Genomic DNA, 23370 nt, shown 5'->3' with positions numbered 1-23370 from the left:
AGGAGTTGGGAATGAGGGAGGGGAGTGAGTCAGGCCTCCTGGTTTGTGAGCTTGCAAAGGTCAGGCCTACTGCTTGTGCCTTGTTTCACTCATGACACCCCTCACTTCTATGGTGGTCCTCTCCTGTCCCTGCTAAAGTGACCTGCTGCAGTCACTCCCAGGCCACGTGCAGACTTGGGCCTGCTCTGTGGGGTTCAGACCAGGAGGCCTGCTTCGTGGAGTATTTGCATGGAATTGCTGCCTTGGTCCTGGCCCTTCTTGTTCAGACCTGCTTGTTTTGAAGCTCCAGCACCCCAGCTCCATGACAACCAACCTTCAATTCCTATGGTGGCTTAGCCCCAGCTCTTGAGTCCATCGGCCTCCTTGCTGCCCACACCCCTTCCCCTGGCAGCCCTCCTGGTCTCCAGCACCCACGCCAGACGCTGCTGGCCCATAAATGCCTGGTACCTGCGGTCACCCCGCAGGTCTCAACTTTCCGGCAGCTGACCCTGGTCACCCTGTTTTCCGAAACGTACCTCTACGTCACAGGCCACTCTTGGCTGCTTAAGCTGCACGATGAGCAGGTTGCTCTGCTTGCTGTCCTGCGCACAGTCGATCTCCGTGACAGGGAAGGCCTGCTGCTGGGCGTCCTCGCCGACACTCGCCACGAAGAGCACTTCCGACGTCAGCAGCAAGCACCCTTCGTGCTCCTGGCCCGAGCCCCTCACCAGAACCACATCCAGGGCCATGTGGACTTCTGGTCTGCCCAGAGACTGAAGCATTTTCCTGTTTCAGAGGAGAAAAATGAGGCCAAAGCCAGCTTAGAAAAGATGGTCACTTATCAGGGCTCACTGTTTGTACCAAGGCAGAGGCCCTCACCAATCTGATTATTTCAGTTTGAAATGTAATTGTCACTTTAATTCTGATTCTGGTCAACAGAACCCAGCTCCTCCTGGAGACAAAGACATCCCTTGGCTTTGGTAATTCCTTTTCTCCCCATTAGAAATGTCACCCCTAATTAGAACACTGGCTCCACAGAGAATCTCAGGCCCTCTTGCAGGCCCGGGCACCTCTGCCAGTGCGCATCCTCCCCTGAGTGGGACGTGTGGGAGGGGGCATTGCGTCCTGCTGCCAGCCCAGATCCGTGGATGGCAGCCTTTCCCCGAAAACAGCTGCTCCTCTTGGGCTTCCCTGGAAGTGTGGCCCGTTAGCTTGAGAGCAAGCCAGGCCCTGTTAACATACAGCGCACGTGTACAGTTGAACAAGTGTCTAGATAATTTTACCAGACGTATTTGACGTGGCTATTTGGAGCCTGGTCAGCATGCAGATCACTTGGCTGATAGCGCTGTTTGGGAAGCTGAGAAAGTCCAGCTCCGTGTAAAATACCTGTGGTAAGAGAAGTAAGGGAGTTTTACTAGCTGTTTTCTGGAAAACAGTTTCATGCTACAGTGATGTCATCTGCTTAAAGCCATCCATAAAATGCTACAGATCCAAAATGATATCACATCTTTGGAAGCAAGTATATAGATAATCATTAAACATTGCAATGCTCTTAACCCTGGTGATCTTATATTAGCTGCAAACTGAAATATGAATGAGCTACAGTCCAAGCATAGACTGGCAATTAGAGGACGCATAATGCTCCTGGGAGTAATCAGTCTGGAGCAATAGCTTACACATCATTTACAATTTATGTGATACAAAAGTCAAGATTGTTAGTTGACTTCCTTGCTTAATATTACAATACTTCCGTATCTGTGCTGTGGCTGGTGAAATAGAAAACACAACATACACAGAGATGCACACAAAGGCACACGGTTTGTCTAGATGCAGTATTTAAGTGACTTAATCCAGCTGTTAAACATGAATCCATATACATTTATGAGTGCTCTTGGGGCCTCTGGTTTACTACACGCTCTCCCTGTGCCAGCACCAGACGAGGGCACCCAGCAGCAGTCATGCAGCCCTCCAGAGAGACGCTTCGGAACCAAAGATGGTACAGCATGTGTGCCTTCCGAGGGCTTGTAAATGTTTATAAACGAGGCACAGTCATTAGACTAAGAGTTAGTGGTTTGTAAAACCTTCAGTGCAGTAATAAAAGTTTTACAGGAATGATGGAAACCAGCAAGGCCCACGTGAGGCTCTGTTCTGAGGTGCTCTTACATAAGGGAGAGTTCCTCAGCCTTGGGAAACACACAGTGAGGGACAATGGCATTTTCAAGACCAGAGGAATTTATGAAGTATAAGTTGACTTTACCTCACTGCAGTCTATAGCAAAAAGGAATACTGTTTTTATTAACGTGTTAAGTATTTGATAAGGGAGCATTTAACTTTGTCCAGTTATAAGTTGCAGCAGTTCTTTTTGTCAGTTTCCCTGCGAGTGAAAATGTCATCCACAGAAGGAGTGAGAGACAGAACTTGAGGGGAAGGAGGTGAGGGGAAGAGCGGAGAGGAACACATGTTCCTGTCTGTGTGGTCTCTTAAAGGAGCCTCTCCGGATGGTTGCCTGAGTGTGGGCACTCGTCTCCCGCTCTCTTCCTTTCAGACACGGGTTTTATGCCCTAGTGTGGGCTGCCTCTTGTCAGACCTAGTGAGGCGCAGGAGGCCGCAGTCAAATGCACCCTGCAGACTTTATGGCCAGATGCAGATACAGATGCAAAGCTCCTGCCTGTAGTTTGTGGTTCCAGCCAGCCAGCCACTTCATGACCAAAATGATGACACCGATTTTAGGTAAAAAGGTTAACAATTGCAGTGTCCCTGGCGGTCCAGTGGTTAGGACTCTGCACTTTCACTGCCAAGGGCCGAGTGTTCAGTGCCTGGTCGGGGAACTAAGATTCTGCAAGCCGCGAGGTCCGGCCAAAAAAAAAAAAAAAAAAAGCTAACAATTCCAGTTGCCTGGTTCTGTAAAGTCACTTTAATGTGCTCTGCCAAGAATGCAGAAAATTAGCACAGGAGGAGGCGCTTCCTTTCGCACGCACCCACTGCTCCTGCGTGCACGTGTGTGTGTGGAGAGGCCTGGCACCAGCCTAATGCGGTAGTTCCACGAGCCCAAGTTCTCCGCACCTGTCTGCTCAGGGAAGGGTTTTCAGTGGCAGATCATGCACCTTCGCTGACACTGGCCAGGAGACTGGGCCTGGCTGCAAGAGCAGCACAATTGCTGGCGAGAAAGCCATGCCTGACGCCAAGCTGCACGGGCAAGTGCATGCACCCACCGCCACACGCATGCTCCTCTCTCTCTCATTCTCCACATACATATGCGTTGTCTTTTAAAGATATCTTCCTGCTTTATAACTTATTTTTTTCTTTCAAATTGCTCACCAGAAAAAGTAAGTCTACTTTCTGCTTCAATATATTGGATTTATTGCCCTCAACCTCTAACTGGTTACTTTGCATTAAAGTCTATTTTATTAAATGACTGTAAAAAGATTCTGTGACCTGTATATACTGAAATTATTAATTGATTTCCTGGCTTTATAATTTTATTATCATAATTTATTAGTCATAGTCCAATTCAACTCTTTGTGTAAATAAGCATAAAGAAGTAAGAAAAAGGACTATTTATTTATAGATTTATCTATTTTATTTTTCACTCCTCTGTCATGTGAGGGGCTAGATTATCTTAGGGAAACCTTGGTATAATAACGCAAATTTATCGGTGATGTCTGAGTTGGCTGGTTCTCCAGGACTCACCGTAGCCAGTCTGTGACACGAGCTCAGCAGCCCCTCCAATGGGCTTCGTGAACACTCCCATGATTCCTTTCCCCACGCCGGAGATAACACCCTTGGCCTTGTGTCCTGCTGAACCATGAGCCTCTGATGTTTTCTGGAAGTTCTGCATTGGCTGATCGACTATACCAGCAATTGCACCTGAAAAACAAAAAAAGCCCCGGGTGAGGACTGATGCATAAAATCCTGAGAAAGAGAAAACCTTCAATCTGGAGCACAGTTTTGTTTGGATTGAAAATGAAACCCCACCCTCATTATAAAGCTCTTTACTATGCATTTGTTTACCATTTATCTAAGTACATTGAGGATGTGTTAGACATTATTATCTTCATCAAAACACAATGTTCAGACTGGGTTTGGCCCAACACAGGATCTGTGAAGTTCAGTTTCGAATTTAATAAACATGCCAGACTATTCCCAAGTGACACCCACACATCCTTTTCCAGAAATCAGGCAACACAGTTTAGGGACAAGAGCTAACAATTCCTTAGGAGGAGAGTGAGCCTAATACATTTTCACTGAATCAAGAGGATGAAAAAACTGAAAAGGGCCAGCCCCTTTCCTTGTTCTCTCTTTTAGTAAGAATAAGAGCAATTATTTAATAGTAATGTAATGTTAATATGTTAATAATTATATGATAAGAGTAATTGTTGATATAGTAATTATTATTGCTATTATAGCAAATCTGTTTTGAGTGCTTACTGTGTGCTAAGAGCTTACTTGTAGGAGATCGTTAATTCCCACAACCCTAGGGAATCAGGCGTGGCTCTTACCCTCAGTTCCTAGACAAGGCCACCGAGGCACAGGGAGGTTAAGGAGTTTTTCCCAAGGTCACACAGCTGCCCTGCGCTTGAGCCAGGATTGGAGTCCAGGGAGTCGAGTCACAGCCTCGCTCTTAACCACCAAGCTATTCACTGATCCTGTTTATAAAACAAGCTCTTTCCTTTGCCAGTCTTGGAAGAATTTCCTTTTCTCTCACTTCAGCTGAGGTTTGGCCACTTACCGTTCACTTGAGAACAGCTACAAACCCTGCGCTCACGGCACTTTGCTCTAACGGCTTTCCCACGGGGCAGCCAGGCCATGCTCGGAGCTGGAGGGCGAATCCCTCAGCCTCTGTGGGTCCCCCCCCTTGCTCCTCTTACCTTGAGGGACCAGGGATGAGTTCGACTAAAGGCCCCAACAATCCAGATTTTTTTGCCGTGTCAGAGGGAAGGGTTCCCTAACCCAGTAAGAGGTAGAAATTTCATTACAATTCTTGACAGAATTCTCTGTTTTCAGCTCAAACCTGCTAGGATTAATGAAAATGCACAGTCCCCTGGTAGAAATTGTGGTACATGTCAAATCCCATTATTCCAAATGCCACTAATTCAGTCTCCTGGGTAAAGGGAGATTTCCAGTTCTCAGTTAATGACCTGCTAATTTCAAGTAATATTCCGTTGAACGAAATCCAGTAAAATGAAAGGCCAGTTCCTTTGGGTCAGTTGTAAAGCCAATGTTCTTCATGGATTCCACTCCTCTAAATTTTGACAGAGCCATTTAAGTTTATGTACTGACAGATTAAGAATGACCTGAGGCGACAGGTCTGTTTCCCAGCCTAGACCACCGCTTCCCAAACCTCTTAAAGAAATGATGAGGGAAGTGGAAGAAGCTGCTCACAGCTCGCCTGGGCCACCTTGGCTATCAGGCGCCAAGGGATGGCAGTCTCAGCACCCCCCAAGACACCTGGTCTTGGTGCTTGGGCTGGGAGCTCGCCTCCTGTTTTCAGTCTGAGGAATCTGATGTTCTGCTCTCCATCTATGAGGTCAGAAGTCAGGGCAGCTGGGAAGTATTAATGGAACCGGCTGCACTGGGAGAGGCAAGAACCCTGGGGTCTTCTCTTCAAATCATTTCATAGCAGACAGTTCAAAGTGAATAGCATCAAATCAAAGAACACAGACTTTGTGATTTCACTTTCTGATTTCTTTGAAAGATCTCCATGCTTAAGAGTAGAAAAGGTGGGGTAAATAATTACAAATTCACCAATAAGTTATTGCCTGTATTTCTGGTAGAAATGTCTTCTCTGAAGGGCAGATTGCCGTTAACACTATTAAAACAGAGTTGGGGGGCAGGTGAAAATCTCCCATTTTCCTTTAACGTGTCAGGCCTGACCAGCACAAGGAGCATAGAGCAGTGATTATCCACACAAGGCTCTGACTTGGATCTGCCTAAGTGCAAACCCGTATCACAGTGAAACTCCCCTTTGATCTTCCACTTTCTCCAGCCACCGGCCACGGTGAAGGCTCTGATAGATAAACTTTGATAGATAAATTCTTCAGGCAGCCCCCAAAGTGGAAAGCCTGAACCCCGTGACAAGGTGTTAGATGCTAAGAGGTAGAGAAGGAGCTGCAGGAGCGCATGCCCTGGGCCAGTGCCAGGCCCCAGGTGGGAGGCCGGCCTGTCACACACACCGACACCTCACTGGGCTCCAGGTGCGTGAGAGACCGGCAGCCCGGCCTGCGTCTGCAGCTGAGCCTGAGAAGCAGCTCTCCCAGGGCTTCAGAGGGTCTCTCAGGCAGTGTAATCCCGCTAAATCCCACAACTGGTAAATTATTTACTGCCATACACTCCAACTCTGCTCTGAGGCTTTAGTTAGCGGCGACTGATCCCCAAACTTGTCTGCTGGCATCAGGCCCACGGGGAGGGCAGCCACATGGAGCCGGCTGTGATGTGATGAAGTGAGGCAGGGAGGGAAGGGGCGCTTCCCCGGACCCCCCTCGTGTGCTGGGCAGGGCAGAAGCCGGATGTGCTTCCTTTCCTCTTTTTTTTTGGTCACACTGCGCGGCATGCGGGATCTTAGTTCTCTGACCGGGGATTGAACCCGTGCACCCCTGCAGGGGAAGCATGGAGTCCTAACCACTGGACCGCCAGGGAAGTCCCAGACGTGCTTCTTTTCCTACCCTTTGCTGGAAGAGGAGGGCTTGCTCTGTGAAGCAAGGGAACTAAAAGACCCTCCCTCACCTCTTCTGTGACTTGCTCCCCAGCCTTAGGCAAAACTCACTGGGTCACTATCTATGAATGTTCTGCCTGTGTGGCTATTTTGGTACTGCCTTATTACATGTTGTAATTTTATTCTGAACATTTTTTTTTAAATCACAATAGCGGAGGCACAGGCCTGGGCTGGGACACCGCTCCACAGCTCACGTTCCAGGGACAAACGAACCCCACAGAGTGTATTAGGCATCCCGGCTTGAGGCTTGCTTGTTTTGACCACGACAGATGAGCAAACTGAGAAGGAAGCACGTCTGTTATTCCCAAATTCCCTTCTAACTGCAAAGCAGGGTGCTGATGGCTGAGGGCAGCATCAGCCGGACTGTGTGTTAAGCGCCTTCTCGGTGCCCAGCTCTTCACTCGCTCGCTCGCGAAACCATCCCGACTCACCTGGTGGAGGCCTACATGGTCGGGATTCTGAAGGGCGTCCCGAGAGCGGCCGTCAAGACAGGTGTGGCTGCTGGGAAAGCCAGCAGCGCTTCATCCAGCTCAGGCACGGGCCAGGGAAGCGAGTTCTGACATCCTGCCTTAGGTATTCACCAGGGAGAAGTCCCACCTGGGAGGGGACGTGCCGTGCAGCTGCGACACGGAGCTCACATCCTCTCTCAGCAGGCTCCAGGGGGTAGTAGAAAGTGGGGGCATCCGGGGAACGGATCTGGTAAATGCAGGCAAGCCTGATGCCAACTCTGCAGGCTAAACAGAGTTTTTCCAGAAGCCACTGCTTTCTGAAAACGGTTGTGGATTTCCTGCAGGAGCCTCCGCGGCATCCCTCTGCAGCCCAACACTTCCTCACTATCCCGGGGCGATGGGGCTGGGCAGGACAGCTAAAGACGTCCTTTGATTTTTCAAGTGCCTCATAACGCTCCACCGTGTCCCCATGAGGGCCAAGCCGAGTCAAGAAGGCCCATCAAACCCATAAACATTTGGGGGAAATGTATTTTTCCTACCCTGGAACTGTCAATTGTTCAGTTTCCCCACATCCTGATCGTTTCCAGGCTTGGAGCCCTCCAGGGTGGGTGACATGTGGGAAGGCCCAGGTTCTTGTCCTGCCTGGAGGTTTGACCTGGGCAAGTCACTTAACCTCATTCATGCCTAGGTTTGAAGATCAAATAAGATGACCCATGTGAAAGTACTTTGACAACCCAGAAGTGTTATTTAAATATATTTTTTACTGACCAGGTCATTTATGTTTATGTCTTATAAAGGAAGAAACTGAGGAACTAGCATTTTGATTTCACCAAGCATGGCTTTCAAACTATTATATGATAATAGCTCTAACTTCAATCGGGCATTTACTGGCATTTGGCAGTTTTATACACCATTTCTGGGGATGGATTAAATGGTGACAAATCTATACTTTCCCAGGTGAGGGGACTTGGTTGGTCCTACTCTCCCCTTTCTTCCTGCCACACATCAAGGACCAGACGTTTTGAAATGACCCAGTGATTATGTGGGGTACAGAGAGTTCTTGAACTCTTCCAGGAAAGGAAGCTGGTTGGGCCAACCTTAGCCTGAGAAGCACAGAAATGGACACACTGCTCCACATGTGCTGCTGCGAGTGGAGCTCTTAGGGGCCCACAGACTCCACCAGCCCACTGTAGTTTCCACAGACAGGCTAAGTGGTTCCTTGCATGGATGAGTGAGTACAAAACATGATGGCTATAGCAAAGTTCAAAGGTTTAGGATTTTCTACCCTGGTTAACAACAGGAGCCATGCTGGAAAGGGTGACATCACAAAGGCAGAACCATGGCTCCCCACGTAACTGATTTCTACCATCAGGCACAGTTTTACACTGTGGAAAATGGGTGGTGGATGTGGGCTTCTCTGGGTGGGGAGAGAACAGATTAGTCAGGACGGGGACAGCCACGTGCCAGCCGGCTCAGGTCTCCTCTGCTGAGCGCCTCCATCCAAGAAGCGCTTGGACAGCGAGAAGGAAGCTCTCCTGCCCAGAGCAGAGGGCATGTAAAACCACGATTCTTAGCAGAAAGAGGTCCCACAGTTCCCAAATGATGGCTTGAGGGCTCCAAGATAACCTCACTGACACTTCCTGTGGTTACAGCAACTGAACCCACTGGACTAAAACTAAAGCAGAAATGCTCCTGCCACTGCTCAGATGTCTCTCTCTGCGGGGACACTCTCTGAAACCAGGCAACTCTTATAGTTCCTTTGCTGCCAGAATATAATGAAGGTGCTGTTTACCAAACATGGACCCTATGCCTGGCACACAACCGACCAGCATTACTTCCAATAACGGCAGAGTAATTTTCAGCCCCAATTTACAAAAGAGAAGCTCTGAGGTCACAGAGAAAGGGCCTGGACACCTGAGCCTGGGGTCCGCTGGCTCCCGAGGACCGGTTCCCCCCCCTTCCCCCGCCGTCTGCCCTTCCCCAGAGCAGCCACTCTGCCGGCCGGGTCGCTCCTTGACCAGCTGCTCCACCCCGGGTCCCCGTTCCCACACATCATCACAGGACCGTGCCCCACACCACCGCAGGTGAGGGCTTAAACACTTTCTAGTAACTTAACCTGAAGTTGTAACATCTTACGACTTCCTCTCGGGGCCTCAGCTGGCCCCGCTGCGAGTTGGGGGGGTTATGTACAGAACTGCAGCCTGGAGAGAGGACAAATCCTTTCAAGCTCATCTTTTCTGACCTTTGCTCTCCCTGCTTTGGGCCACTTTGATCTCTGCAAGATGCACACTCCTTCAGATGCTCGGCAGGCAGGCTGCCAAGCAATACAGTTTTAAATTCCTTTGCAAACAAATAAACAAAAGATACCCTTGAAAATCCTGCTCTGTAAAATTTCAGCTCTGAAGCTTCCTTTTCATAGATTTTCCAAAGCAACTTATTTTTCAAACATTTGTAATATTTGGAAATACCCCTAGCAATCTTCATCTCTAGCTATACCATCTGGCTGCTTGACAAATGGCAATTACTCGGAGTCAGGCAGATCTGGCATTCTTAAAAAAATAAAAGGGAAAAGTGGGCTCCTCACTGAAGTTTACATGACATTTGCACATTGCTCAAGTGCTTCCCAAACACAAGCAGGCGTTTGCAGTATCTGTGGCAGAGAGGCAGCAAGCGCTTCAGGAGGTTTGCCCGTTGCTCCCTTCAGCAAGCATGCAGCTGTGGGCTGCCGTCCTTGTGTTGACACCCCGCGCGCGGGGCCCTACGGAGTGAATGATGTCTTACGGAAGCCACGAGGACGCAGAGAGGCATCTCCCACCAGAGGCGAGGGAAGGCGGGAACGCGACCGGCGGGGAGCGGGGAGCGGGGAGCGCCCAGGTCCCAGGATGGCCCTGCGCAGCCGCACAAGGGCTCTGGAGAGGGTGCCGGTTCCAGAGCCCCGCTGGCCAGGGTAGGAACCAGAATGCGTGCCTTGGCCTCTCTGAGCCTCAGCATCTCTGCAGAAAGAGGGACAGTCCACAACCAGCCCGTGGGAAGTCCTGGGCCCCGGTCCCCGGCGGCCCCTTACCGAGCAGGCTGATGCCCAGCCGGGACAGGCCCTGCCGGAGCCCCTCGCCTAGGCTCTCCGGGAGCTGCCGCCGCCACTCCTCCTGCCGGTTGTAATGCTCCTCATCCAGCGAGAGCCGGTCCATGTTCCGGGCCAGGCTCGTGGCCAGGTTGGTGATAGAGGTGAGGGTACCTGAGGGCACAAGAGCACGTGGGTTGGTCTCCTGGTCACATAGACGGTGGCCCCTAGGGGAGTGGTCCCTGGAGCGCTGTGGGGGAGGGGAGAGGGAGGTGGAAGCACATCCGCCTTCTGGACTCGCCCATGGAGAGTGAGGGTGGCTTCCCCTCGGTCAGTTTGAAGAAGCAGCCTTAAGACAATGAGGTGAAGATGAACACTTGCTGACAAGGGTGATGGCACTCCTCACAGCGGGTAGAATCAGAACCTCCGTTACCAGAAAAATGCCCACGGCCTCATAGGAGGCTATCATGCACTTTCATTTGAATGTTAGGGCTTGGCTAAAATAGTTAGTTTTGAAGTCCTCACTGAGGCCCAGTTTTGAAGGTTGCAATTTGCCTGCTCTGATTTGAAAGGGTAAGGTTATGCTGCTGAATTTTAAACAGATCGTAAAGGAATGTTTCTACTTTTATCATTTGACAGTCAGGAAATAATTATTATGCCACAGAGAATATGTGTGATTTTGATATTCAGGGTGTTAGCTGAAAAACAGTGAGGACAACAAAGGGAGTAAAGCATGTGAAAGCCACGATTCTGTCTGGTTTTCCCAAGAAAGGCTATTTCTGCATCTTGCTCAAGACAGTCATAATCCCCTCTAGCAAGTCTGCATAGACCCCAGTGAGCAAAACTGAAAGACATCAACGGACATATCCTGAAGCTAATGAATTAGTTCATCTGTTATTGGATGTCTAGTTTTCAGAAGAAATGGAAGATGTTGTTTTTGCAGCTGCATCTTAACCAGTCATCTGAAAAGAAAAAATCCACGTACACACACACAGACAAACCAAACAGATTTTCCTAAGAGAAGGAGAGAACAAGTGTAAAAAACATTCAGTGAGTCACTATGCTAAAATTACTGCCGGAGTGCAATTTAGCAAGTGTTGGTTGTCTTATTTTAAAATAAAAACAACAGAACCACAAAGATTCAAGTGTCAAGAGTGAGAAATCCACCAGTGACTCATCTGTGAGTTCCTGCAGCTTGGCTCACAGGCCTCCCGGATGACCGGGGCCCCGGGGGAGTGGTCCCGTGATTGTCCATGGAATTTGGTTTATTGCTCTTGCTGTTCTCTTGCCAGTCCCCCTCTATGGATCATGGGTTCTCATATTTCGAGCTCAAGTCTTGTTTGAGGCCTTCTAGAGACTTCTGTAACCTGCCCACTCATAACAGAGTTGCAGTACTGTTGACAGTAAAAAGCCTTTTATGGGGGAGGAGGCCTTTGCCCTGTTTCCCCTGCCTCCTGCTGAGAAGAAACGGGGACTCAGATGGCCCTTGTTAGTTCCCGAGTCACTGCCAACCTGACCAAAATATGGGCAAACAAACACACGGATGAAAGGAAAGCACGCTCTCCTTCTTGTGGGCGGCAGTTTGGCTTCTGCGCCTGATGACCCGTCTGGGCCACAAGGTGGCACTGTTTACGTGGCGTGCTAGGGAAAAGCTGGCTCTTTCACCTCCCAATCGGCTTCCACGTCAAAATGTATCCATAGCCTTACAAAAGTTATGACAACTGTATCTACATTTAAAAAAATATGATGAGGCAACACAGTGTAGGATTTCTGATGTTTAGCAGAAGTCCTGAACACCTTTAATATTTCTGTATTTATCACATGGAATAACAGTTGAGCCAATCCTTGTTTTCCCATTGGGAGGTTTCAAATTCTGAAGTTTCTGAAACATTTTCACACACTACAGGCAAGCAGTGATCTGTTTAAAATATAAGACATTATATATGAGCTTTGTTACAAATCCAACACTTCACTGCCAGCTAACAAGCCAAACAAAGTTAGAGGCAAACTTAATTCACTGAAAACTTTTAACACGTTCTTTAAAAATAAAAAATAAGAGAGGGAAGGAATGAAAATAAGGCCTCATTACAAGGAACCCGAATAGCTACCTTTGGAAATGTGCTTCACAAATGATGTCGTCCCTCTGGAAACTCCGCTCACAAAGGCTCCCGGGCCTCGGGTCAGCCCCTCGTACGGAAGCCTGAAGAAGTCGGCGATCCCATTCCCGATGCTTCGCACCAAACTTGCCGGGCTGCCAAGGATTTCCAGGGATCCAACCACCCAGCCTGTGAGGGACCAAAGGGAAGGGGTTACTGAAATCTTAAACACAGCACTTTCAACATATGGGACAAGTGACCCATTTTCCCTGCAATTCATTTTTCACACTAGAATGGAGAATGTAATAAGCTCCTTTGGAGCAAAATATGGGAAATAACTCATTCACTGTGAATTCATAAATGGCAAACTTTCATACTTTATAAATCAAAGTGATCCTTTTGGCGGCCTCACAAATAGCTTTAATATGACTTCCCTGCCCGAGCCTCCCGTATTCCTGCTAAAAGGGACCCGTGTGCAGGGGACGATGCTCCCGCCCCCAGGAAAGGCAGTCCCTGGGGCTGCAGGTGTTCACAGGCCGGGAAGTTACCCTTAAAACCTCCTTGGGCAGCGGAGGCACCAGGATGAGGAGGAGACGCCTGGTCAGGGGAGGAGGCCAGATGCTAAATGCGGTGTTGCAAAGGGGATGCACAGTTCTGACAAGGATGGAGCAGTTATTTTTAATCTTTCCCAATCCTACCAAGCTGAGCGCTTCCCTTTGGAGTGGAGCTGGAGCCAGAGAAATGTTTCCCCTTCAAGCCCAGCTTCAGTTGTGTAAACTCTAGTGACAGGGACATGCTGATTAGGTTAGCGAGAGGGGCGTGTTCCCCGCGAATGTCCCAGGAGGGGAGCTTTGGATCTGGTTTCCTACTTGAGCTGGGGCTCGCCAGGAGCCGGCCCGCTCAGCGGCGGCCCGACTGCCGAGCGCTCGGCCCCGTGGGAACGGGGCTGTGGTGTGGAGGCTGGAGCGGCTCCCCTTCGCCTTCCTCCCCGGGTGGGGGGCTCGGGGCTCTCGCCCGGAGGACGGGAGGTGCAGGCAAGGGCCGGGGGCTCAGGAGAGGAGGATGCCGAACAGACAGCTCCCCCCGGGGACACCATGGCCTCTCCAGCCCAGGGCGGCGAGCGCTTTAACGGGGAGGCCGCGGGGACAGGACCCGTGTGGGAGCCGATCCTGCCCCCCCACCCCCAGCAGGGTTTTGGAGGCCAGGCCTGTGACAGAGACCTCCCAGTCAAGTCATCAGTCCCAGAGGGTAGGGAAGGTGTGGGTGCAAGAGCCAAGCCAGAGCCCTGAAGGGTTCCCAGGCCCAGCCCTTGTAGAGAGGAACGTTCTTAAATTTTGAGCCCACCTCTCTTCTCTGGAACATTAGAAGACAACACTAGGGTTTAGGTTAAAAGAGGGAATAACTTCCAGAAGATGCAGATTATAAATGGAAGCGCCTATGGGCGCCAGGCATTCAACTCCCTCAATTCTCACAGCAACTCTTCAAGTCCTAGTACCTGCCTCCGTGTAAATTCAGATTAGCCAAGGACTGAGCCTCTCCCTGGGTTCAGGGACTGTTCCAGGTGCAAGGGACAGAGCCTACTCCGACACGGTGTCACCCCGTCTCCACCATCTCCAGGGCAGGCAGGACAAGGAGGAAACTGCGGCTCAGAGGTTGAGTCAGTTCACAGCCTCCCCGCCGTTTAGACACGTGCGAGGGTTCCAAGCCAGGTTTAGCTGGTTCCAGAGCCCACCCTCCCTCTTCCTGGGAGCCCAGGCTGCGCTGAGTAGGCAGGGTACCGTGGAAGGCTGTGGAATAGTCTCCCTTGGAGGGCCTTCTCTGGAGGTGAAGAAACAACAAATTTCCTTTAGCTTGGCATAGTTGTAAGGTTCGCCTGGAGGCAGAAGATTGGACTAGAAACATCTTAATTCCCCTTCTCTCCTAAAGTTCCATATAGAGATAAAGAAAGGTGCGTAGATACTGCCAAGCAAAGACCACTCACTCTACAATGGGCCCATTCAGGCCAGGGCAGCGGGGCACAGGGTGTGTGGAAAGCACCCAGCCTCACCTTCTAGCCCTCACCCCGGCTACGGGACGGTGAGGGAGACTCCTGGGTTAGGTTCACTGCTGATGGGAAGGCTACGTGTGGACCAGCGCTACTTCTCAGTGGCATCTGAGATGGCCAGAAAAGGACCAAAGCACCTGAGGGCATTCCTTCTTTAATTACTTCCCTCCAAAAGCACATGTATCTTTTTCTTACCTGTTTCCAGACTTTTGTTGAAAACAAGTGCCTGTCTGGCTTCCCATCAAACTGAGCCTTGGAGGTAGAGGGGGACCCCAGGAAGTTACAGAGCCCACATTCTTTTCTTCAAATAGGGTCAGTTGTTACTCATTTCTAACTACTTTACTGTTAAAACCTCTACAAGTACCTCCCTAGAAATGAGGTCAGGGTATTTCAGTCATCCCAATGAGGAAGCTTTTAATCAAGTCCGGTGGGTGAACACTGACCCATGTGAGATGCAGAGGCAGCTTGCCCACTCCCAGGCCAGCCCTCTCCTTTCCTCTACCAGAATGCCAGTGCATTCTCTTTAAGATGCTTCTACCCAGGGGTAACCTCCTACCATCTTCCCATTTCCAACTCTTTCAAAAATCACTGTTTTCCTCCAGATAATCTTCAGATTGTCTGCAGGCCTTTAGTGACAGAATTCCCAGCAGGCCTAAAAACTTGGCCCTCTGTTTCAGAATTTCTTGTCTCAGCATATAATGAGATTGGGACAACAGCTTAGAGAACTTTTAGGTGGATTACAAAAAATCCAAACAGAATGTTCTTGTGAAAGCTCATGAAAAACAAAACAAAGAGAGATCATTTTTAGCACATAGGCTGCAGGGACGTGGTTCCTTGGTGGTCACAGTTGGGGTTTCTCTGCCAGCTCATTACTCTGATGGGTGCTTCCCACACCTCAGCCTAATGTGATGACCAGACGGACGTGAAGCTTACTCCTTCCCAGGCTCCAGAGCAGAGCTCAGTAACCTACAGGCATGCTTCTCAGGTTAAAAACAAAAACTGCCTGAAAGAGTAGGTTTTTAATATACCCGTCTATTAAATTTGAAATCGTAGCTGCTTGTTTTTAAATAATATCCTAGGAAGAGGGAAATATTTTCTTCATTGTTGTACAAGCTATCAAAACAACAGTTCCCGGGCAGGGCCCTCCCCTGATCTTGCCCTTTTCAGTTGAGAGTTCTGGGTAGCGCTCTAACTCTATGAATTCCTTTATGGAGAAAATGTAATCTTAGCAGTAGGGCAACTACATGGGTCAGTCACTGCTACAATGTTACCTTATATGGGAATGCACCCACCAAGTACAACATTACCAAGGTCTCTTGTTCGTTACTTTCAGAAAGGAAGACCTCCATGCTCTTTACCAGAAGGGGCTGCAAGACCCACTCTGGTTGTTTGGTGTCGGGTGCTGGAACGCATGGGAACGCGAGGAGCCAGATTATCAGACTGAAACCACTTTAGAGTGAATTTAGGTCAAGAAGGCGTGTTCCGAAGCCAATCACCATAGGGTATCAGGAGACAACTTGGTCTCCAAAGCAACCTTCAGTGCACAGCGCTCCCCATACAACATTTTGTACACATGTTCAAAGCACCCCCTGCGGACTCCCCCCGCCCCGGGCTCAGGCCTGTGGAGAGGCTGAGATGCCTATAGCCTTCTCTTTGCCATCTGTCTAGACAGGCAGGGCTGCGCTGGGTAGGTAGAAGGCTCTTTATGCCTCTGACGAGCACACAAATCCTCTGAATTTCTCACCTGGAGCTATTCATGGACTGTAATGAAGAAAGCTAACAACCCAGAACTGGATTTCTTTTAGGCCCAGGACCTGAGGGCCTGGGCTGGTTTTTCTGGCCGCACTAGTGCCCTAGCATAGAGCCTTGTGCCTGCAAGGAGCTGAAAAAGCGTTTGCTAAATGGGATTAAAATTCTGTTATATAACAGCAAATATAAGAGCTACTATTGCCTGAGTGTTCATTAAGTGCCAACCAAAATTCAGGGTACTTTACATACTTTCACTTTTTCCTGTCAAAAATCTTAACACCCATTTTATGGATGAGGACACTGAGACATGGGAGGTTCAATAACTTGCCCAAGGCCTCACAGCCGGCAGTGGCAGAGTCTGGATTCAAATCCATTACTGTCTAACTGCAAAGGCTGTGCTCTTCACCTCCCACCACGCTGCTTCCCTATGTCTTGAAGTCAGTAAGCCCACCCCAAGCCTTTCCTTTCTGCTCAGGCTCCGGCTCATCGTGGCCCCCTGGCTGTGTCCTCACCTGCTCTGAAGAGAGCCCCCGCGGCATAGTGCATGGCCAGGGCGTGGACGAGCTGCCTGGCCGTGGTGAAGACGGGGCCTCTTTCAAACACTGAGAAGGAGAGCGGGGTGTGGTCGGAGGCTATGTACAGCTTGAGGGAAGCGTGGATGCTGACGAGGAGATTCACCGGCTGTATCACCAGCTTCCGTAGCTTCACAGGATGCACCAGGGCCCTGGCGTGCTGCCTGACCTGCATGGGCAACACCTGTTTCCCACCTGCGAAGGCCGCGGGGTGACCGGCCGGGTTGCTGCTAGGAAGGTAGGTCTCAAACAAAGTTTTGATGTAGTAGACAAATGTATCTTCCACATATAAGCGGGCAGGTTTCAGTTCGAAACTGAACTCGTTAATATCAAATAAGAAGCTCTTGCCCTCAGTTAAGGTGAGGCAGAGTTTGATGAAACAGTTTTTCTTGTATTCTTCCAAATCTTTGTTGGACGTAAGGAGACTCTGCATCTTGGAACACTGAATAGATTCTGTTTTCTCCCCCTGGCAGACCAAGACAGCGAAGTGGAAATTGGACTTGTTATATAGCTGGTTGTCCAACTGCAGGTCCCTACAGCAGACCTCCACACAGTAAAGGTGAAAGAGGGCGGTGGCCGTCTCTTCCCCAGGGACGTGACCAGCCACCGGGGCTATTTGGAGAAAAACGCTGTCCAGTGTAAGTCTCAGGAGCTCAGACGATACTCTGTGGTGGGTGAGATCATCAAACACCGCCAGGCTCAACTGAGTGATGAACATTTTAAATGTCACAATCTTCTCCAGAGTTCTACGGGAGAAAGGGAAAAGAACAATGAGTCTCCCCTGCTTTTCTTTTCCTCCCTCCCTTTCTTCCATAATGTCTTAGTTTTTAATGATAGTGCCTTATTAAACACCTCCTGACGTCCCATCAGATTCTCGTAAGAAACAAATAAGAACTCAACTTTCAGTACATTGTGTCTGGACAGAGCCGGTCATACTCCAACAGTATTGGGAAATGTTCCCAAAGGGACTATTACAAGTTCTTGTCGTGTTGCTGTATCATGTTTCCCTTATCAACACCAGATTTTTTATTCTCAAATCCCTCTAGTTCTTTGTGCACTAATTCTCTGTCATGATCATCACAAAGCAGAAAGTCATAATAAAATAACCAAGATGCCTTATGCTGGAAAAGTACAGCAAGCAGAAGAAAACTCATCACGAGCCCACACCACAACAGCCCAGCTACCAGCGTGTCAGGCCATGTGCTCTGCTCCCCCCGCCACGTTTAGAGCTGAGCTGCCCATCGCGAACCCCTCTGACGTGCGCTAAACCACTGGGCTCTCACTCCCGTCAAGGTCATCTCTCCAGAAATTCACCCTTTTTCTGTATCGTTTTTTCTTCACTACTAGCAGCTTATAAACATGCTCTTATTTCTCTTGTCTTAAAAAATCCCTCTCGTAACTCTATGTCCCCCTCTAGCTATCACTCATTTTCCTGATCCTCTTTACATAAAAACTCCAAAGCATATACACCTTGTCTGCTATTCCTCACTTTCCACTTTCTCTTAACCTTGCTCCAGGCAGGCCTTTGTCCCCACTCGTCCACCAAAGCAAGTCTCGTCAAGGCCCCCAAGGGACTTCCATGTGGCTAAATCAAATGACGGGCATTTAGTCCGTGACTCATTCACCCTACAATGGCATTTGACGGGGTCGATAACTTCCTCCTTCTGGAAAAACTTCCTTTGCATGTCTGCTCTCAGCTCTTGTACGTCTGGTCACTCAGCACCTATGGGACACCCTCCTCTTAAAGTTAAGGTGCCCAGGGTTGAGCCCTTGGTCCTCTTCTCTTCCCATCTCCACTCACTCCCCTTGGAGATCTTCATCCAGGCCTATGATTTGACGTGCATCTATATGCTGATGACTTCCAAAGTCACATATTCGGCCTAGAACTCCCTGTGAACTCTGATCTTGTATTTCTAGCTGCCCATCCACATAGTAGTGACTTACACGTCTCAAAACACATCTCAAGTGGTCACGTCTGTAGTCAAACTCTTGATCTCACCCCCAATCCCACATACAGTTGTTCTCATCTTAGTTCATGACAACCACATCCTACCAGGGGCTCAGACCAAAAATTTGGAAATCCTCCTTGATGCCTCTATTTTCAACCCTTATCCAATGCGCCAGGGAAATCCCATTGGCTTTTCCTTAAAATACGTCCCAAATCTGACCATTTCTTACCACTTCCCCTGACAGTGTAGCCTAAGCCATCACCACCTCTAGTGTGAATAACTGTAATAGTCTCCTGACCAGTCTCCCTGCTTCCTCCTGTGCTTCTCTATAGTCTACTGCAAAAGCGCAGGGAACTATATTCAATATTCTGTGACAAACCATAATGCAAAAGACTATGAAAAAGAATATATATGTGTATAACTGAGTCACTTTGCTGTACAGAAGAAATTAACATTGTAACACTGTAACACTGTAGATCAACTATACTTCAATAAACTTAAAAAAATAAAGCTGCCAATGGTCTTCTAAAAATTTAGGTCACATCATGTAACTTCTCTGCTCAAAAAGCTCCAGTGACTTCCTGGTTTCACTCAGAAGTAAAACGAAGCCCTACACGATGTGTCCCCTCCTTCTAGCCCTTCCCTCCCTGACCCCAGGCACTAGTGCCTTCCTGTTCACCCTCTACACTTGGCCTGCACTGGCCTGTTCCCTGCTCCTCCAATATGCCAGGCACACTGCTTCTGACCTTTGAACTGGCTGTGCCCTTTGTCTGGAAAGCTCACCCCAGATGACCACACATTACTAACCCCCTCGCTGCTTTCAAGTTGCTCAAATGTCAACTTCCTGGTGAGGCTTACCTACACCAGTTTTTCAAAACTACACTCTCTCTGTCCCTGTGCCCAGGTACTACTAGTCCTTCCCAGGCTCTGTTCTTATCCCTGCAGAACTCCAACTTTCTACTGAACCATAACATTTCCTTTTTTATTATGTTTATTCTCTGTCCTCCCTTTCCCCACCTATGAGAATGTGATCTCCTCGGGAGCAGCGATTTTGGGCGTTTTGGTCACTGGTGTATCCTCATCCCTACAAGAGCACCGGCATCCAGTAAGCACTTGAAAAATATTTGCTGAACAAATGAATTAAGGAAATACAAGCAAATCCTTGTTCCTTTCCTATTTCTACCACTGAATGCATGGACTGTTGCTACTGTCATAACAATGCCCTCCTAATGCCCTAGATAAAACGTTCCTGAAATTGTCGTGTGGGCTTGAAATTTTGGGCTATGCAAGTCAAAATTTAGTCTCCGGTTTTGTTACACTATTAATTTTTTTTTACAAACACTTCTGGGCAAAGGAAATAGTCTACCCAACCTGTCTGAAATATTACAAATTCAAATTAATGATAATTTGGCAAGGTCCAAATTAATGAGTTCTTAACCATATATGAAAAGCAAGGAAATTTAAAAAAAGGAGCTTAGACAAATGTATAAAAGTTGATATTACTATTTCATATTTTAAATAAAAATTTAAAAAATTAAAATTTTTCTGATTATAAAGTACATTCTTCTTGTAGAAAATTAAAATACAGAAAATTATTAAATAATCACTTATAACCGTACATCCATTAACAATTTTGATTCTTTTCTTTTCAGTGTTATTTCTAGGAATGTTTTCTTTGTGTATGTGTGAGAATGTGTGTGCATATATGTACTTGTATGTGCACATAACTAGGATATTTATATGTTCAATTTTATATTCTGTTTGCTTTATTTAAGAGTCATCATATGTATTTTTCTATTCCACTAAAATCCTATAAGTCTTTTTTCTGTGGATATACCATTTATGGTACATTTATGTATCATCTATTCCCCTGCTGATGGGGTTTGTACTCTGAATATTTTGCCATTATAATTAGCAATGTGATAAAATCTCTCTGCATACCTTTGCCTACTTCTCTAATTATTGCTTTAACTCTCAAGCTCTTAAAACTGTTAAAAGTGGAATTTCCAAGCCAGAGGGATTTTAAAGCCCTTGATACATATTGCTAAAGTGCTTGCCAGAAAATAGTAACAATTTACACTTTTACTAGGACTCTATACGATGGAACATCATTGTTAATTCAGTAAGTAATATCCTATTTAAATTTGCATTTCTTTGATTACTTGTGTTTCCTCTTCCTTGAATTTTCTGTTTGTGTCTTTTGCCCTTGTTTAATTTTTGGAAGGAGGGACTATCTTCATATTATTCCTACTGAATTATATGAGTTCCTTTAAATTAAGGATAATAACTCTGGTTCATATTTGTAAAACCTGATGGCAACACTCAGGTTGAACGGGGGAAAATGTGGCTCTTAGAGGTGACTTTATTTTTGCTGTAGCTAAGTCTAATTACTAATTACTAGGTGGTTGTGTGGATAGAGAAGTATTAATTTGCATTTCATGCTAATGATAATGTATAATTCTAAGATGCATGTCTTAGTTTGTAAATCAGCTTGTTAAACTCACCACAGAAGAACTGGAAGGGGTATCCACGGAAGATGATATATTGCTTCTTATTATGGGTGTAATTTAATGCTAATAACCATACCCTTATGGATTATACAATAATTAACCAAAAGCCTTAATGTATATATTTGGATGACAAAGAATGGCAAATAGTAGGTTTACAACTTTATAACGGGAAACATACCCTGCTGATACTGGGATACTAATTAAGCCTACCTGTTGGTATTAGTTAAAATAGGTCCAGCTTTTCCTTCTGGGGCCACAGTGATGAAGACTGTGCCACACTGATGGACAGTGTCCACATACACATAGCCAAAGCCAGTCAGGAACACAACCTGCAAAAAGAATACTCAAAATCAGATTGAAAAGCAATAAGAAACACTATTGAAATGGCTTCAAATGTCCTTTTTTTTTTTTTAATTTTTATTAGAGTATAGTTGCTTTACAACGTTGTGTTAGTTTCTACTGTACGGCAAAGTGACTCAGCTATATGTATGCATATATCCCCTCTTTTTTGGATTTCCTTCCCATTTAAGTCACCTCAGAGCACTGACTAGAGTTCCCTGTGCTATATATAGTACGTTCTCATTAGTTATCCATTTTATACATAGTATCAATAGTGTATATATGTCAATCCCCATCTCCCAATTCATCCCACCCCCTCTTTCCCCCCGTGGTGTCCATACATTTGTTTTCTGTCTGTGTCTCTGTTTCTGCTTTGCCAATAAGATCATTTATACCATTTTTCTAGATTCCACATATATGCGTTAATATACGATATTTGTTTTTCTCTTTCTGACTTACTTCACTCTGTATGACAGTCTCTAGATCCAGCCACGTCTCTACAAATGACCCAATTTTGTTCCTTTTTATGGCCGAGTAATATTCCATTGTATATATGTACCACACCTTCTTTATCCATTCCTGTTGATGGACATTTAGGTTGCTTCCATGTCCTGGCTACTGTAAATAGTGCTGCAATGAACACTGGGGTGCATGTGTTTTTTTGAATTATGGTTTTCTCTGGGTATATGCCCAGCAGTGGGATTGCTGGGTCATTTGGTAGTTCTAGTTTTAGTTTCTTAAGGAACCTCCATACTGTTCACCACAGTGGTTGTATCAATCTACATTCCCACCAACAGTGCAAGAGGGTTCCCTTTTCTCCACACCCTCTCCAGCATTTACTGTTTGTATGTTTTTTGATGATGGTCATTTTGACTGGTGTGAGGTGACACCTCATTGTAGTTTTGATTTGCATTTCTCTAATAATTAGTGATGTTGCACATCTTTTCATGTGCTTCTTGGCCATCTGTATGTCCTCTTTGGAGAAGTCTATTTAGGTCTTCTGCCCACTTTTTGATTGGGTTGTTTGTTTTTTTGATATTGAGCTGCACGAGCTGTTTGTATATTTTGGAGATTACTCCTTTGCCAGTTGCTTTGTTTGCAAATATTTTCTCCCATTCTGAGGGTTGTCTTTTTGTCTTGTTTATGGTTTCCTTTGCTGTGCAAAAGCTTTTAAGTTTCATTAGGTCCCATTTGCTTATTTTTGTTTTAATTTTCATTACTCTAGGAGGTGGGTCAAAAAAGATCTTGCTGCGATTTATGTCAAAGAGTGTTCTGCCTATGTTTATGCAATCCCTATCAAATTACCAATGGCATTTTTTCACAGAACCAGAACAAAAAGTTTTACAATTTGTATGGAAACACAAAAGACCCTGAATAGCCAAAGCAATCTTGAGAAAGAAAAACGGAGCTGGAGGAATCAGGCTCCCTGACTTCAGACTATACTACAAATCTACAGTAATCAAGTCAGTACGGTACTGGCACAAAAACAGAAATATAGATCAATGGAACAGGATAGAAAGCCCAGAGATAAACCCACGCACCTATGGTCACCTAATCTATGACAATGGAGGCAAGGATATACAATGGAGAAAAGACAGCCTCTTCAGTAAGTGGTGCCGGGAAAACTGGACAGCTACATGTAAAAGAATGAAATTAGAACATTCCCTAACACCATACACAAAAATAAACTCAAAATGGATTAAAGACCTAAATGTAAGGCCAGACACTATAAAATTCTTAGAGGCTTCAAATGTCTTAAGTTCTGATTCAATACCACAAACACTTCCCGGTTATATTTCTTTATATCCATGTGTAGAGGCTATTCAGCTGACTTGAAATGAATAAAAAAAGAATCAAATCCAGATTTTTCAATATCCAGCTGTAAGGTTCATAGAAAAAAAAAAAGATGT

At 46.9% G+C, this 23370-nt stretch overlaps 1 protein-coding gene across 11 annotated transcripts in view; it reads right to left on the bottom strand.

Moving 5' to 3' along the window:
- The window catches only part of VPS13B (vacuolar protein sorting 13 homolog B), a 763196-nt gene that overhangs the window by 5391 nt on the left and 734435 nt on the right, over positions 1-23370 (bottom strand). For all 11 annotated transcript variants that reach the window (XM_082432674.1, XM_082432665.1, XM_082432664.1 and 8 more), the window contains 7 exons: positions 21332-21450; positions 16603-17408; positions 12310-12486; positions 10205-10375; positions 3670-3846; positions 1263-1365; positions 516-765 (listed from right to left, as the gene is read on the bottom strand). In XM_082432674.1, coding sequence (XP_082288800.1) covers positions 516-765; positions 1263-1365; positions 3670-3846; positions 10205-10375; positions 12310-12486; positions 16603-17408; positions 21332-21450 — 1803 coding nt within the window. The remainder of the gene's footprint in view (positions 1-515; positions 766-1262; positions 1366-3669; positions 3847-10204; positions 10376-12309; positions 12487-16602; positions 17409-21331; positions 21451-23370) is intronic.

This window comes from Balaenoptera physalus, assembly GCF_965194825.1.
Source record: "Balaenoptera physalus genome assembly, chromosome: 17".
NCBI classification, from domain to species: Eukaryota; Metazoa; Chordata; class Mammalia; order Artiodactyla; family Balaenopteridae; genus Balaenoptera; species Balaenoptera physalus.
This window is presented reverse-complemented; position numbering and strand designations above follow the sequence as displayed.